The 17,219-nt window shown below is 53.7% G+C and overlaps 1 protein-coding gene across 1 annotated transcript in view; it reads left to right on the top strand.

Annotated features, from left to right (window-relative positions):
* Positions 1 to 16,418, top strand: part of LOC103258307 (ankyrin repeat and sterile alpha motif domain-containing protein 1B) — a 552,345-nt gene extending 535,927 nt beyond the window's left edge. The window contains exons 12-14 of the mRNA XM_008055979.2: positions 9,111 to 9,122; positions 9,912 to 9,998; positions 16,252 to 16,418. Of these exons, the coding sequence (XP_008054170.2) occupies positions 9,111 to 9,122; positions 9,912 to 9,998; positions 16,252 to 16,410 (258 nt within the window). The 3' untranslated portion in view covers positions 16,411 to 16,418. The remainder of the gene's footprint in view (positions 1 to 9,110; positions 9,123 to 9,911; positions 9,999 to 16,251) is intronic.
* The last annotated feature ends 801 nt before the right edge of the window (positions 16,419 to 17,219 follow it).

The following is a 17,219-nucleotide window of genomic DNA, read 5'->3' as shown; positions in this document are numbered from 1 at the left end:
AGTATTATTCAGAGGTGTTTGTGCTCAAGGAAATTTTTCCTTATAAAAAAAGAAACATTGGATTTTTTGTGGTTTTTAGTGGTTGCTTGGGTCGCTTATATATTCTGGATGTTAGCCCCTTGTCAGATGGAGAGTTTGCAAACATTTTCACCCATTCTGTAGATTGTCTTTCCACTTCTGCTTATTGTTTCCTTGCTGTGCAGAAGCTTTTTTGTTTAATGTGATCCCATTTGTCTATTTTGCTTTTGTTGCCTGTACTTTTAGGGTCATATTTTTAAAAATCTTGTCCAGTCCAATGTCCTAAAGGATTTCTCATATGTTTTCTTCTAGTAGATTTGTAGTTTGGAGTCTTACAATTAATTTTTTTTTTTTTTTGAGTTGCAGTGTCACTCCATCGCCCAGGCTGGAGGGCAGTGGCACTCTCACCGCCACCCCAGTGTCAACCTGCTGGGCTCTGGCGATCCTTCCGCCTCAGCCTTCCAAGGAGCAGAACTATACGCACGTACTACTATACCCCAGCCAGTTTTTTTTATTTTTGTTATAGAGACGAGATCTCTCCATGTTGCCCAGGCTAGTCTCAAACCCGTGGGCTCAGGCAATACTGTCTCAGCCTCCCAAAGTGCTGGGATTGCAGGCCTGAGCCACCACACCCGGCCTACAGTTCAGTCTTGAATCCATTTTGAGCCGACAAATAATCCAAATGAAAAAGGGGCAAAAAACCTGAATAGACATTTCTCAAAACCGAAGACTTAGAAATGGCCAAAAGACACACGAAAACATGCTCAGCATGCTTCCTCATTAGGGGATTGCAAAGCAAAACCACATGCGACCTCGTCTTACTCCATTTAGAACGGCTGTTGTAAAAAAGAACGAACAATAGCAAGTGTTGGAAAGGAGGCAGAGAAGAGGGAAGCCGTGCACATCGTGGGTGGGAAGGTCAGCTGGTTTGGACGTTATGGGACACCGTATGGGAGTTTCCTCAAAAAGCACACACAGAATCCTCATACGATCCAGCAACCCCACTGCTGGGCACTCCCGAAAGTGAGAATGTGGTATACATTCGCAACAGAATATCATTACGCCATAGAAAAAGAAGAAGCCCGATTGTTTGCGACAACACAGACGGGTCTGCAAGACATGATGTTAAATGAAATAAGCCAGACGCAGAAAGGCGAACACCAGGCGACCTCATTCGTGTGGAAGACCAGAGAAGGGTGAGGCGTGAGGGGAAAATAGAGATTGCCCAGTGGGTCCTGCTCTACAGTAGGATGACTATAGCTAGCAGTATGGTATTGTCTCTTTCAAAATAGCTAGGAGTGGATTTTTAATGTTCTGACTACAAAGAAATGATCAGCGTTCAAGGTGATGGATATGCTGATTACTCTTGATCACCGCACAATTTATACATGTATCAAAACGTCACACTGGTACCCCATAAATTTGCACAATGATGTGTCTAATAAAAATTTTTTAAATAGCCAGGTGTGGTGGCTCATGCCTGTAATCCCAGCACTTTGGGAGGCAGAGGCGAGAGGATTGCCTGAGCTCAGGGTTTGAGACCAGCCTGAACAACATGGTGAGACCTCGTCTTTGCAATAAAGTTTTGAAAAAATTAGCTGGGCTTGGTGGCACATGCCTGTGGTTCCAGTACCTGGAAGGCTGAGGCAGCAGGATTGCCAGAGCCCAGTGGGTCAAGGCCGTGGTGGCCGTGAGCGTGCCACTGCACTCCAGCCTGGGCGACGGAGTGAGACTCCCAACTCAAAAATAGTAATAATAATTTAAAAAATAATAATCCCCTCCAATAAAAGAAGAAGAAATATCTGTTTTCAGTAAGGTCAGGTGGAAGTCTCCCTTCCTGATGTAAGAAAGAAAATATTTTAAGATTATTTTTAAGTCAGGAATAAGCAAATCTAGTGTACATAGGTTTTGGAGCCTTTATTTCCCCAGGGGTTTCGTTTCACCATAGTTCCTCTTAACTTTTCAATCTGGAAGCACTTCTGAAGTATGAGTTTTCAGATATATAGGTTTCTCAAATAATCTGTGCTTTGGTTGACATGTGAAGACTGTCTTTTCTCTTTTCAGTGTTTTAAGGAACGATCTTGGGAATGGGATGGAAAACTTTTTAAAAATTAGATTTTAGAATTAGATGGAAATGTAAAAATCTCTTCCTTCTTTCCGTAGAAAAGACTCAAACTGAAATCATGTTTAGTTCTTCTGTCCTCATACAAATTCCTTCCATGGCAAATTGTCGTTTTCCAAGATAACTTTAGGAACAACTTCTTAGGAGCCAGGTTAAGGAAAGAAATGTATAAATAACTGTTTTTGAAAATGTCTCTGTTGAGCTGGGGGTGGTGGTGTACACTCGTGGTCCACAGCTACTCGGGAGGCTGAGGCGGAAGGACCCCTTGACTCAAGAGTTTGAGGCTATAGTGCATGATGATTATGCCTCCAGCCTAGGCAACGTAGCCGGACCCCATCTCTTAAAAAAACAGGCTGGGCTTGGCGGCTCAGCCTATAATCCCAGCACTTTGGGAGGTCAAGGTGAGAGGGCTGCCTGAGCCCGCAGGTTCAAGACCCAGCCTGGGCAACTTGGCGAGACCACGTCTCTGCAATAAATCAAAAATTAGCCAGGCTTGGTAGCAGCCGCCTGTAGTCCCGGCTACTTGGAAGGCCGAGGCAGAAGGATCGCCGGAGCCCAGCAGGTCGAGGCTGGGGTGGCCGTGAGTGTGCCGTGGCACTCCAGCCTGGGTGACGGAGTGAGACTCCAACTCAAAAAGACAAAACTTTGTGCCCAAGTTTTGGGGACACATCAAATATTTTCTTTTTCTTTCATTTTCTCCCAAATACTGCATGAGCTGCGGTGGCTACCAGTCTGAGCCCAGAAGCACACAAGGCCACAGCCCCATGTCTAACTCCTTGCTGTGCCTTTTCCTCTGTGGATGTTTTCTTAGGGATCCACCCAGTGGCAAGCGAGGAGCACCAAACGTCTTGGGGCACCGTGTCTTCAGACCCGGACCCCTTGGCTTTTCTCTTTTGTTTTTCCCGCTCTGTCGCCCCCTTTCCTGCCCTGTGACACCATCACTACTTCGCATCCCTGGAAGACTTCGGGGGAATGCCCGCCTGTGCGACACGCGCGTTCTGAACGCTGGGAGGCCGCTTGTCCTCTGCCCGGCCGGATGTGCTGAGCTGCTGCCTGCCTGCTTCATGGGTCCTCACTTGGCTGGCATCCCAGCCCGGGGCCTGGAGAGGATTCGGCTATGCCGACAGACGCGCGTTTCGCTCCGGCTCCCTTGCCCGTGAACCACCTGCCGGCGTTCACGGCACGCCAGGCACCGAATCACCGTGTCATCCCCACGGCAGCTCCACAAAGCAGATGCTGTGTTGACACGCCCATTTTGCAGGTGAGGCGACTCGCCCGTGGAGAGGGTAAGCGCCGAGCCACACAGCCAGGAAGGGTGGAACTGAGCCGGGAGTCCCAGCACGGCCCCTGTGCCCTCGCTGGCTGAACGAGCCCCTCCTTGGAGGAAGGTGCTCACTAGCGGGTCCCTGTGTACGTCCAAAACGGCGACACACCCCAGAAGAATGCTGCTGTTGCACTTACAAGTGGCAGAGTCAGACACCCAGGGTGTTTTTTCACACATTCACATTCAGCTTTTTTTTTTTTTTAACTAAAATCGCACATTTTAAAAATTTTATTTTGTTTCTGACTACAAAGGCAACACACATTCGTCGCTCTCCCCTTCTAAAATTGAGATACAGAAAGGAGAAATGTGAAACACTGTTATTTTTCCACCTAGAAGTGGTAAACACCTGCCTGCTAACACCATGTTCTTGTATCATCCTCCAGGCTGATTATGTATGCATTCGTAGGCATCACTTTTCTACCAAGAAATGAAAACAGCTTGTACCCGCCGTTTCATAATCTATTTTTAAACACATAACATACTTTGAAATATTTTTATTCCAATAACTATCCTTCTCCAATATTGTTAGTGGGGGTTGATGACAACATTCCGATCCATCGTTGAACCAAACCTATGTAGCTTGTTCTGCGTGTTGGTCATTTGGTCATTTCCAGTTTTTTCCAATTATAACCAATACCGGCTGCATCCTCCAAGTTGAGACTACCAGCCCTGGGTCCGCAGGCCACCAGGGTGGCGCTGGTTCCCACACACTGCTCACTGGCTTGTTCCTTGAACGTGGACTTCAGCAGCCATTAGGGTGAATCCTGTGGCAGTTTATATGTAGCCATGTCTGCCTTGACATCAGGCTCAGCATAAGGCTGTGCAGAGCCAGTCATCGTGGGAAGACGAGTGGGGAGCAGTGTCTGTGGTGCTCGGGGCCCCACAGTGGGGAGGGAGGCTGCACGGGGACAGCAGCCGTCGGATGCCAGCCACCAGCCTGGGCCCAGGACGCCTGTCCCCAGAAGTGACCGCAGCGCAGCTTCGAAGGGTGAGAATCTGCCTCCAATGGCTGGCTCTTGGGCTGCTTTTTAGCGCTGATAATCCCCACAACTTGGCTAGTTTGCTGCATGCAAAAGCACCACAATAAGGCATGTTTTGGGTATTTGTAATCATTTGAAAGTTACTTAGGGCCACCAAGTATAATGACTGGATCCTACTTTAATGTACTTGTTGAAACAGAATGTAATAATCAAGCTTTGAAACTAACTAAGGAAAATAGTCTCTGGCAAAATTAACAGTTGTGACTCAGTCCTGACTCTGACGAGAAAGCACCCTCGGGATGGCCACGTGCAGGCTCCACACGCCCTGGGAGTGGGTGCAGCCGGCCACGCGGGAAGTCTGTGCGGAGACACCTTGGAAGCCATTGGGGCGAGCAAAGGGGCGCTGGCATCCTCCCCAGGGGCCACCTGGCGCTTCGCCCTGGCTTTGCTGACATGGCTCAAATGATTCCTACCCGGATCATAAGCATCACTCCAGACTCAAGCCAGCCTTACAGCTCGTGGAGAAGTGCTCCCCACCAGACGCCTCCCATCAAACACTGAGGTCAGATCCATGTGCTCTGAAGAGGACACTTCCATGTGCTGGCTCTGACTCTGCACTCAAAAGTGAGAAACTGCTTATTTTCAGGACAGGCTTTTCAGCTACAGCAAAAGTACCAGCGATGGTTTCTGACACCAAGCAGTTTATACTTGACTATTAAAAGGAAGAGAAGGCCGGGCGCGGTGGCTCAAGCCTGTAATCCCAGCACTTTGGGAGGCCAAAGTAAGGGGATTGCCTGAGCCTACGGGTTTGAGAACAGCCTGGGCAACTTGGCAAGACCTCATCTTTACAATAAATCAAAAAAATCAGCCAGATGTGGTAGTGCACACCTATAGTTCTGGCTACTTGGGAGGCTGAGGCAGAAGGATTGCCGGAGCCCAGCAGGTCGACGCTGGTGTGGCCGTGAGCATGCCAACGCACTCCAGGCTGGGCAACGTAGTGAAACTCCAACTCAAAAAAAAAAGGGGAGAGAAAAGACAGTTCTTTCTTTTTCTTGGTGATTACAAATGCTCTTCCTTTCTGCAAATGCTCTAAAAGCGTTTTATGACTTTACTTCTTAAGAACAATATTTCAGGTGATCCCTGTTCCACTGAATGGTTATAGACAATATAAATCCAAGTGCTGAATAATAAGACTGGCTTTGTTTGGCTGCTATTGTTTTGGTTTTGGTTTTTGTTTGTTTGTTTGTCTTCAGTCAGAGTCTCATTCTGTCGCCCAGGCTGGAATGCAATGGCATGACCACAGCTTACCACAGCCTTGACTTCCTGAGTTCAGGTGATTTTTCTGTCTCAGTCTCCTGAGTAGCTGGGACTATAGGCACATGCCACCATGCCCGGCTAATTTTTTTTTTTTTTTTGTAGAGATGAGTTCTCGTTATGTTGCCCATGCTGGTCTTGACCTCCTGGGCTCAAGCAATCCTCCCACTTCAGCCTCTCAGAGTGCTGGGATTATAGGCATGAGCCACCGCGCCCAGCCAAGACTGCCTTTGAAGATTCAAATGTTGTGTTTTACTTTAGGTTTGAGAAATGCAATATCCCTATATAACTAAATATTGTTTCTCATGGAATAATAAAAGGATGATAGTCTTAATTTTGGAAATTGTGAGCAAAATACAATTGAATGTCACTACATGCTTCTTGCAAGAGAGCAAGATCCCATAAAGGTTCAGTTATTCTTAGGCATTGCCCATGAGTTGCTGAGATGCTTGGAGGTCTTCACTCCACGGTGATCTCTTCTTATAGCTGGCACCAAAGGCGGGGAAACTTCAGGACTTTGGGAAACCTCAGAAGGTCCACAGAGAGCGTGGCTCAAGGACAGGCAACTGGAAACAACAGAGAACAGAAGGTTTGCCCTGAGCGTTCTGCTGTGGAAATGGACCTGGAAGAGAAAATTCTGTTTATACCCATAAATAAGGCCTGATTTTTAACGTCAACATATGGGAGCAGTCATTGTGCAGATACCCAGCAGAGCATGCCAATAGGCTGCGGAGACCAGCGTCGCCTGACGGCGCGTGCCTTGTGACATGGGAGAAGAAATGGCACGCGTTATGATAAGTTCCTTGGCTTGGTTCAGCCTGGCTGAGCTTCGGATGTGGGACCTTCAAGCGTGACAGAAGCCAGCCCGTGCCCTGGGCTCCGCTGCACGCTCGCACCCTACCCGCCTGCCGTCCAGCCTCCGCCTCCTTTCAGGCCTGCACTCGCAGCTCCCCGCGTTCTCCTCCGACGGCCGCCAGCATCCTCCTGCAACTGCCCTTCACAAGGTCAGCCACAGGCTCCCTCGCTGCCAGAGCCAGAGTTTCACCCAGTAAGCCCAGTGGAGGCTCTGGGTGTCCACCGGGTGCCGTGCTGTTCCGGGCTTGCCACCTCCAGTGCCAGGCACTGCCGCCTCCGAGCCGTCTCCCTGGCCTCGCGATCTGCACTGCAGCGGCATCCCGCTGCACTGAGGCTTGCTCGCGGGCACTTGCCCGCGCCCCACTCCGAAGCCTCCCTGCCCCGAGGTGAGCCCCTCGGTCCTCTGCGTGTCCCCTCAGCCGTCCCCGGCGGGGGGCTTGCGGATCTGTCTCATGTCCCGCTTCCCACTGGCCAGCGCCTGCCCACGCAGCCGGCAGGTGCAAGAGCGCCTCCTTCGTGCTCGGGGCTCACGTCCCTCCAGCCTTGCGGAGGTGGCCGGTGGCGCCGTCCCCCACCGTCGCCACCACAGCCGCCATCAACAGAGCCTCGGGTTCTCCCTCATTGGGTGCGGCTGCTCCTGTTCTCTGGCACCTGCAGCCCGCCGGGCGCTCGGGGCTTCCTCTCTGGACTCGCACAGCAGCCGCCCGCCTCCTTGCAGCTGGCCCAGGGCCGTCACACCCACCGGGAGGTCACAACTTTCCACACCACCCTCGATGCCCACCGTGACCCAAGCCCACTGTCTCTGTTTCTGGGCCTGTGTGTGGCGTCCTCCTTGCCACCCAGGAAATTCTTCTTCGCCCTCAAGAGCCAGCTTGCTCGGTCCCCCCAGCAGGCAGTGTTTGTTGAGTGAATGCATGAAAACCTTTGCCAACCTGTGTCGTAGCTCTTCTTCACATAGACCCGACGGGCACAGCCACATGTGGTCTGCGGGCGCCTCCTCCTCGCCCTCTCTCGATGGACGTCCCAGCCCCTCTCACGGAGCTATGACATGGCTCGGAAGTTTCCCCAGCACCACACTGGACTGCCACCCTCGGCAGGCGGCATGTGCGCTCGGTGTAGGTCTGTGCGATGTCCCCTGACCTAGACACCTCACGGTTCCAGTGACAAGCACGGCGAGCTGGCTAGAAACCGCTCGGCTGCTGAGCACACACACGGCAGATGGAGTCTTCCTGATACTGAACAAACGTTGGTGTCGCTGTCCGTCGTCTCACGTCACAGATGGCTCTGTCCCGAGAATGTATGCGTGGCAAGAGATACGCAAGGTGGTTCGCTGGCATTCACCGTGACGCTTACCCAGGGCTCTTCCCACACACACCCAGCCGCCCAGGCCCGGCCGCCCCCACAGAACCCACCTGTGTGGCCCACGGTCAGCGTGTAGCGTGCTGTTGCTTCCGGGCCTGCCTGTCACTTGCCATGCACGCTTTCCAAAGGTGGTTAGAAAAAGCATGAAAAGATGAAAGTTTCTGACCCTACATTCCGTTTCCATGCCTTCTGCTTTTGGTAATCACAAAAGAGCGTCTGGGGAACTTTAAAACTCATCAAAAAGCACTTCAAGAGAGCTGCTTCTGATACACTATGTGCACAATAAATATTAAGTAGTGACACGCTTCATAATCCACGGTAGTTTTCTTTGAAACAGATGTAGTGATTCCCAAGAGCTGTTGTGTCCAACTGTCAGGACAGCATACACACCCTCCAACATGCTGGGAGATGCCCTCTCAGCCTCGTCACTGAGCTCACACTGCCCAGTTAGAAGTCTGCTTTAATTCTGGTCACATTTCAGAATTTAAACATGAAAAAAATGGGTAATAGAAATGAAGACAGCAAGGAAATTAATATTTTTTAGACTGGGTGTGGTGACTCATGCCCGTAATCCCAGCGCTTTGGGAGTCCGAGGCAGGAGGATTGCTTGAGCTCAGGAGTTTGAGACTAGCCTGGGCAACACAGAGAGACCTCATCTCTACAGAAAATAAAAAAAATTAGCCTGCAGTCTCAACTACTTGGGAGGCTGATGTAGAAGGATCACCTGGGCCCAGCAGTTTGAGGCTGCCATGGCTGTGATCGGGTCACTGCACTTCAGCCTGGGCCACGGAGTGAGACCCCCAACTCAAAAAAAAATAAAGCTCCTATTTTTTTCTGATTGTTTAGACAGCTGGTTGTCTTGTGGAAGGTGCTTGCCTGTCAGCCCTAAGACTGCACAGTGCAACAAACAAAGGTGGGAAAGCAGCGGACACAAAGGAGAGACAGGCTGTAGAGTCCCGCAGCAGTCCCCACGGTGACTGCATCTGCACATCTGTGGCCTGTTCTCCCTCTGCGTCACCCTCCACGTTTTGAGAATTTCTGCTGTTGCTGAATCCCGAGTGCTTGTGTCTCTCTCACCTCCTGTGTGTTTTCTCTCCTATGGTGCCCCACCTGACTGACCTGGAAAACCCATCAGGCGAACTGTCAGGTAGGTTCCCCTTGCTGTCAGGCGCGTCCCTGGAGGGCAACGAGTGACTGGCAACTAGGAGAGAGGCACCTGCCGAGGGCGGGGGAAGCTCCTTGCGGCTGTGTGAGACGGCGCCAGCTGCAGCCTCGGCACAGGAGGCCAGCGCGCGCGTCTGCCGGGAGACTCGCCTGCGGGACGAGCAGCTCTGAGTGACAGTCAGGTCCCCGGACCACCAGCATGCTCCGGATCAGGGCCACACCCAGTGCGGTCGCGAGTGGTTCTGCTGCAAGCACCGCTACCATCCGCTTGCGGTCTTGACCAGGTTCAAGGACAATTCACAGTGGTGTGTTCAAGGGAATCCAGGCATGTGCACTTCGAGGACTGCACCTCTGAGCCTTGAAGGGTGACGAGGGAGGGAGGGCATACATCTTGTTAATGCCGAGTGACCCCTGGAGTCAAGCCTGGCTTAAAGCTCATGAAAGGGACGGTCGCCAGAAATTGCAGCAGGAGACAGAGTTCTTCGCCCTCCCCGCCGCCCCGTGGGCGTCGGCAAAGGGGAGGCTCCTTCACCCGCGTGGGGCGGGGGCCGGCATTTCCGCTCTTCAAGGGCAAGACAGCTAACTGAAGCCCAAACGTAGCTCAGCCCAAGAGAAGCGAGACCGACATTTAGATCAGCGTGTGTGTGGTACGTATGGGATGCGTGTGCGCTGCGTTTCACTTGAACGCATTTGTATCTTCAAGAGGAAGAATGCTGTGCTGCAGTTGCCACGCGAATGAGCTACACTCACGGCTTTCTAATTTTAATTCCAGAAGTCTACAGAGCAGATGAAGAAGGTCCCTACTATTATTCTTTCTGTCTCATATAAAGGAGTCAAATTTATCGATGCCACAAATAAGGTGGGTACCACGCCTCTTTGGTGTCGACAAACAGGTGCAGCCCTGGGCATATGGTCTCCCCTCCTGTGCTCCCTTCAAGACCAACAGCCCCACTGAGCACTCTTTTCCCACCACCATGCTAGCTATACACACCCTGTAGATACACATGCGCGCGCGCACACACACACACACACACACACACACACACACACAGGCGCCCTTTGGGAGGGCTTGATCTGGGATGCCTGATCTGCGAGCCTGTGGCCACCCATTATCTGGCATGTCCCTCTGGATCTAGAAAACATTGCAACAGGGAAAAAAAACACCACCTGTAGATTGAAAAGTCAACGAGGTCCTCACTCCTGTACCCGAGGAAATGTTACGAGATGAAGGGAGTCCCAGACTTTCCGTATCCCCAGTGAAGTATGTGCGTCCTTTCTGTCGATGCTCACAGTGGTCCCTGGCCCAAGGGTCGCATTCTCTGGCTTTCTTCATCCTATAACTGCATTGAGTTCCCAACCGAGGTGGAAGCGTTTGCCCGTGTTGTTTCTGGAGACACACAACCAGAAGGGAAGCGCAGGCCATGCTGTGACTCTGGCTTTGTCCTCACCCTGGGAACCGTGTGTGGACTGTGGTGGCAGGTGTGGACTGTGGGCTTGCATCGCATGTACTGAGTGTCCTAGAGTTCCTCTCCTGTGAGGACAAGCGCCCCGGGGCTGAGCTGGAAAGCTCGGGTGTGCCTTCCGTCCCTCTCCGTCCTCGCTGCCCCCAGATGTCCACGTGCTTTACTCCTGCACCCTCTCAACCGATAAGCACAGAAAGATTTTTTTGGTGAGAGGCCCAGACCTTTCACCCGGGCCCCCTCCATTTCAGAGAAAGGGAACAGAAAGTCGTCAAACAGGTGAACGTAAGCAATATTGATGCAGGGCCGAGACCCCTGCATTTTAGATCCTGGGCAAACCCTCTCATGGCCACCTTTGGTGTCTATAATAAACCCGAGCATCTGAATCAACCACCTAGCGTTCCTGATTGGTTTTCTGAAACGAAGGAGGTTGTGGCTCGGTCGTCAGATAAGCCCGGGCTCAGCAGACCTGCTTGGGGAAACAAGCTCCCGGCTTGAGAAAAGGTTCTGAAACACAGGCTGAACGTGTGTGGCCCGCCTCGCCACCCCAGCACATGCTCCCGTGGGGGCGCAGGGTGGAGCGGTGGTCGCAGCTGGGGCTGTTGCCAGGGCAGATGATCTGCGATGCCTCAGGCCAGAGCGTTCCCAGCCGATGTGCTTTTGTATTCGTGGAAGCCACTTTAGGTCCCAGAACCTGTCCGTTGGTATGAAAGTCCCCAAACCTTCAGGCATCTCACTGCCCCCTCCCATGTGTGCTTGGAAGCTGTGAACTTTCCCCAGGTGAGTCTGGACACTCTCGGAGATGAACCACCTTGGCAGACTTGGGTTCTGACAAGTTCCAGACACGTCTGTCGTGCCATGATGTCGGGCATGCCAGGTGCTTCTCTGTCCTCACGGCCTCCCCTCCCACCCGCGCCGCGCCATCGGGACGTGGGGCCCATGCCGTCAGGCTCCTTGCCTTAGTGGGTGACACCCCAGGACATGCTCCCCCCAGGAGACCTTCCGCCTCCGTCGCCAGGTAGAGGGGCTGACCGTAGACTTCAGCTCACTGTGGGCAACTCTTTGAAGCCAGAGAGATCTGCAGAGGATGGTTCTGTGCAAATGGAAGCGCTATGTCGGAAGGCCAGCGTGCTGTTCGTGTCCTTGAGTGTGTCCCCACGAGCAAAGGCACAATGCCTTTGTGGCAGCCAGTGAGCCCACCTCCGTGACGGTGTGACAGCAGACGCCCGGCCATGTCGGGAAGTGGGGACATGAACTTTAGCCGGGCATCCCGCAGGGTCGCTGATCCCAGCGTGACAGTGGGTCGGGAGAGGGTGTGTGGAAAGCCAAGCAGACGGGTTGCACTTGGCAGGGCAGAGCAGGGGTGTGACGGCGACACTGGCGGCGTCCGCTGCAGAAGGCCGAGGAGCACAGCACTAGCCAGGGCGGGAGGACGGTACAGGCAGGACCCGCAGTCAAGGGCCACCCTCGTGTGGTGGTGTGAGCGAGTCGTGCCCAGACACCAGTGTGTGGCACCTTTGTGTGGCACTTTGCTGTGGAGCCAAGGCCATAGCAGGAAGGGAGCAGGTGGGTTCAGCGGGAGCCCCAGCCGGGCCGTGGTGTCCTGGAGGACCACTGGTGGGAAGCAAGGGACTACTCTGTGCCTGAGCGTTTCTGAAGATTCCATTCCGGGTGCTGTGGCCACCATACTTGCAGTGAGGCTGCCAGAGGCTCCCATCCCGCTCTGGTGTCTGCGGTGCGCTTTCCCCGTGTGTCGGTCGAGGGGCGTCCAGTCTGCAGGCGGCGGGGGCCTGGAGTCCCCATCCTTGGCCGGAATCATGAAGAAGGATGGAAGCCGGATTTTCGCCCTCCCCAACCCCGTGCTCTTTCTGCCACCCCACAGCCACCTCCTACCAATTAGTTTGGAGCTCAGTGATAATTACGTTGTGTTAGTGGCTCTTCCCATCCTCTGAGCCCCCACTGGACCCTGTGAAAGATGACCCCTCAACGAAGGTCTCTATCCTCTGATTCTAGTATGGCAGTGGCTCTGGCAGAGGTCGTGGGGGCGGGCTAGGGGCCTGGCTACTGTAAACTCGCAAAGGCACCGCCCAGCAACTCAGGAGATGAGGGAGCCCCTCGGCCTGATTTCGGAAGGAGGAAGCAGGAAGCAGCGTACTTGGAGCTTGCGATGGATCTGAAATGTCTCGGCCCACACCCACTCTCCACAGGTCTGTAGCCCAGAGGCAGCCCTGGCAGGGACTCCAGCCCGGAGGCCGCAGCTGCCTCAGCACAGACTCCTCTTCAGGGCAGCAGGGTCTTCCAGAGGGGATGCCGTTCGCGCACCCTGTGCTGGGCGGAGGATCGGGGGCTGTATTTTGCCTTCCTGGGCCAGCCCCCTGCCCATCTGGCCAAGTTAAGAACAACACGGCGCTGGGGTTTGCCTTTTGCTTCTGTTGGTATTTTGAATTGGGGTTTTTATTTCCATTTTTGTCCGGGTAAGGCAGTTTGAGACTGCGTCTGCCTCCTCTGTGCCAGTCCCACGCCCCCACTTTCCGGTCGGCCCTCGGCTTTGCTGGGTCTCCCGGAGGGGATGCCGTCAGCTCCTTGCCCAGGGAAAGCCTGCCCGAGGGGGCGTCGTGGCAGGAGTAGCGCCTGCCCGCCACGGAGCTCAGAACACAAGAAGTGGAGGGGTGCGTTTCCAGGCTGCACCTGTCATTCTCATGCGGCCTGCAGAACCACCGCCGTCACCGGCTGGACCAACAATTCTGGGCAGTACCCACCAGCCAGACACCTCTCAGCGGCTTCTCATCATAGAGAAAGACAACAGAGCGGCAAAAGAACTTCTCTCTCTGGAAGGGCACTAAGCGATCCAGCTTCCTATCCCCAAGAAGCAGCAGGTGCCGGGTGTGGTAGCATGTGCCTGTCATCCCAGGGCTTTGGAGGCTGAGGTGCGAGGATTGCTTGAGCCCAGGAGATAGAGGCTGCAGTGAGCTATGATGGCACCTCTGTGCTCCAGCCTGGGCTTCAGGGCGAGACCCTGACTCCATTTTTAAAAAGTTCTTCTCTGGGGCTTTTTTTAAGCTCTGGCCCTTAGCACGCGCTTGGAAATGGAGGCCAGTCCACAAGCGGGAGTCCCGTTTGAAACTGTAGCTCCCAGTTACCTCACAGTTTACTTGATGGAGGAGCCACTAGTCCGTGTGTGACAGGAGGTGGCAGGAAGGTGTTGCTCCCCGACTTTGTCCCCACGCAGGAAGCCAGCCGGTCTCCACTGCAGGCTGCCTGACCTCGGATCTACGGCCCAGCCTAGAGACTGGCTTCACATCCGGCAGAGGCAGACGGCACAGAGTGAGGCAGCACTCAGCAGTGAGCTCAGTCCTTCCGGCGTCCTGGCCCCGGTGGTCTGTCCCAGAGCGCCACACGGGCTACCAGCACGAGCTCAAGAAATCTACAGCGCGAGTCAGGACGATCTCACGCGTCAGTTGTGCCCACCTGGATACAGCCTGTTTCCACTAAACTTGTCCTCCTGGCTCAGACCTTGAGGACGAGGAGTGAATGTGACCCCAGCGGGGAGGAGGCTGATTTTGGAGGCCTCCGCGTGCAACTGAGAGACAGCTCTTGGCTCCTGGGAAGCAGAGGAGGCGGTGCTCCCTAAAATCCCGAGGAGGGTCGGGAAAGCCCGAGGAGGGGCAGCTGCCCGCTTTGCAGTGGTGCCCGGGGCCGCACCGCTGCCACACGCCACAGACGCGTCGAGACAGGCGGGGAATTCAGCACACCACACTTTTCAGCGTGACGCTTTCCCAGGCAGCAGGCCTGCCGTATGCTGGCCAAGGGTCGCAAGAACACGGAAGGCCACCTTCTCCGCAGCTGGAGCCCTGCTGTCCTCTGTGGCCGTGCTTCCCGGGCACACGCCTTGGGGCTGCGGCAGCCCCAGTCCCTGCCTGCTCCCACGCACTGTAAGCGTCCTGTTGAGGCTCATGTGCTCCTGGCGGGTTTCTGCGTGAAGCAGTGCGGCCTGAATGCCCGAGGGGGATCGGGACCCTCTGCTTTGAAACTGAGCCTTGAAATAAAATACTACCTGTTGCACCTGGAGTCATTTTTCACAGCGCTCCGTGTGTAATGCTAGGACCTGGCCCTGGCGATGAATGTCTTCATGCAATTTCCGTTCACGGATTACAGAACTGCTTCCCAACCCTGGGCTTGGCGGCCGCAGACAGAGGTGCCCCCGGGTGCCGGCAGGGAGGAGCGCGCTACGAGCCTCTCAGGCGCGGGTGGGTGTGCCCGGAACGCTGTGTGGCCGGCATGTGGTTTCAGGCGGCACAATTAGAAAGTACTAGGGGAAACCAAAGCACTGGGGTTTTCGATCTGTGGCAGTCACAAAAGACATGAGTGAGGGATGATCAGATAAAAAATAAGTGCATGCTTCCATGAATGTTTTTTATTTATTTTTTGAGTCTCACTCCGTCGCCCAGACTGGAGTGCAGTGGCCGCTCCCGGCCCCCGCAGCCTCAACCTGCTGGGCTCCGGCCATTCTTCCGCCTCAGCCTTCCGAGTAGCCGGAACTACAGGCACGCGCTACCACGCCTGGCTATTCATTTTTATTTTTTAATTGTAGAGACGAGGTCTCATCCAGTTGCCCAGGTGGGTCTCAAACCCATGGGCTCAGGCAGTCCACTCGCCTCGGCCTCCCAAAGTGCTGGGATTACAGATTAAGCCACCAAACCCGGCCCTTTTTTTGCTTTTTGAGCACATCTACATGTCAAAAGAAGCTCCTAGCAGAGTGTGCCACCAAGAGGCCCAGGGTGTCTTGTGCTTCAGAGTCCTTACACCTCTCCGGGGGCGGGGGAGGGGGAGACACAGGTGCTGGGAGGAAGCAAGGCCCTGGTGTCACAGCAGGAAGAGAGGTGGCAGCAGGCCGGGCCCTCCGTGCATCTCAGAGAGCCTGAGCCCAGAGCCAGGCGATCCACGTTCAGTCGGGATCCGCCACCCTTGGACTCTGCACCCGTTTCTCCACCCATAAGTTAATGACGACAACAGCACCTCCTCAAAAATACCCACCGTGGGTATGCTTGGGCGGGTGCCGCTCGGGCCACAGGGCCCTGGGTCGAGGAAGGCACCCGAGGCCTGGACACCGCAGTGTGGCACTCCCCTGGCCAGGCACGACGCCTCAGCCCGCTCTGGAAGCCCTTCGCCCGGCCTGCCTGCCGGCAGCCTTCTGTGCCTGCCCCCGCTGTGGGGCGGAAGGAGGCCGGCTGTAAGAACCGCAGGCAGGCACGGCAGGTTCGGATTCCCTCGCGGGTCCGTCTCCTTCCACGGGGAGGAAGAAACGTGATCCTCTCCAGGCAGGTGGCGGGAGGCAGTGCTGCAGATCTGCACGTGGGGTGGCGAGTGGGAGCCCTAAGTGCTCAGCAACGCCTTCTTCTCAAGTGTCTCTGCCCAGGCTGCTTTTGTGTGCAGCATCAAGCGAGGACCGCTGCTCCAGGGTGGGGCTGTTTTAGGTTTTTAACTGCTTGAAAATACATTTGCCCATGAATAATGCGGCGGATCGCTTTAAACGTTCCTGGTCTGGAACACTCTAGAAAGAAGGAAAGCAATGCCTCCCTGGTTACTTACCTCGCTTCTAAAGTATGCTGGTTTGCAAAGGAAAGCAATGCTCACGTATGTCATCTCTTCCAGAACATAATTGCCGAGCATGAAATTCGTAATATTTCCTGTGCTGCCCAAGACCCAGAAGACCTCTCGACGTTTGCGTATATCACAAAAGACTTAAAGTCCAATCACCACTACTGTCATGTGTTTACTGCCTTCGATGTGGTGAGTACCACCCACTTTTAAAAGACTGAGTATTTCCCCAAGTGTGCCTGGATGGTATTGAGAGCCCAACTTGTAATCAACATACTTAATACTCGCTTACCGAGTATTAAGATAGACCACGTATATGTGTTTGCCAGGCTGCCATAACAAAAGACCACAGACTGGGTGGCTGAAACCACCGAAATTTATTTCTCACAGTTCTGGAGGAAGTCCTAGACCAAGGTGTTGGCGAGTCTGGTTCTTCCTGAGGCCTCTCTCCCTGGCCCGCAGGTGGCCGCTTCTTGCTGTGCCTGGCATGCCTTCTCCCCTGTGCTTGGATGTCTGTGTCCACATGTCCTCAATATCAGTCAGGTCTAAAAACTTAGATCGCAGCTTTAAAGGTACTATCTGTGGACACGGTCACATTCTGAGGTGCTGGGTGAGAGGGCTGCGACATAAGAATTTTGAGGGGGTCACACTTAACTCATAACACCAGGTTTACGGCATTTTGGCAGACTCGGCTTTTCTGAGATCTTTCCATGTTTTCACTCTTCCATTCGACTTAGAACTCTACCCTTGCCTAGTATCTCAAGTGTCATTATTCAGCTCTGAGCTTCACTTTCCAGATTCGAGAAATTCCTTTCTTTCTCTGGCACCAAAGTATAGTAAAGGTCTTCCAGCCTCCTTGTTTCTTCAACTACGTCTGTCAGTTTCTCTGGTAGCCACTTCTAAGTGCTGGAGCATAATAAGTGTGTTTGCTGCATACCGTATTTGCACTTTTCTGTACTGAATAGTCATCAGGTTAGACACCCACAAGTCATAATCGGGAACCCCAAGGTTCGGCCCATAGG

This window comes from Carlito syrichta, unplaced genomic scaffold (genome assembly GCF_000164805.1).
Source record: "Carlito syrichta isolate Samal-C Ts95f unplaced genomic scaffold, Tarsius_syrichta-2.0.1 Scaffold302059, whole genome shotgun sequence".
In the NCBI taxonomy this organism is placed as follows: Eukaryota; Metazoa; Chordata; class Mammalia; order Primates; family Tarsiidae; genus Carlito; species Carlito syrichta.
The sequence above is the reverse complement of the archived record's forward strand: the minus strand, read 5'-3'. Positions and strand labels throughout refer to the sequence as shown.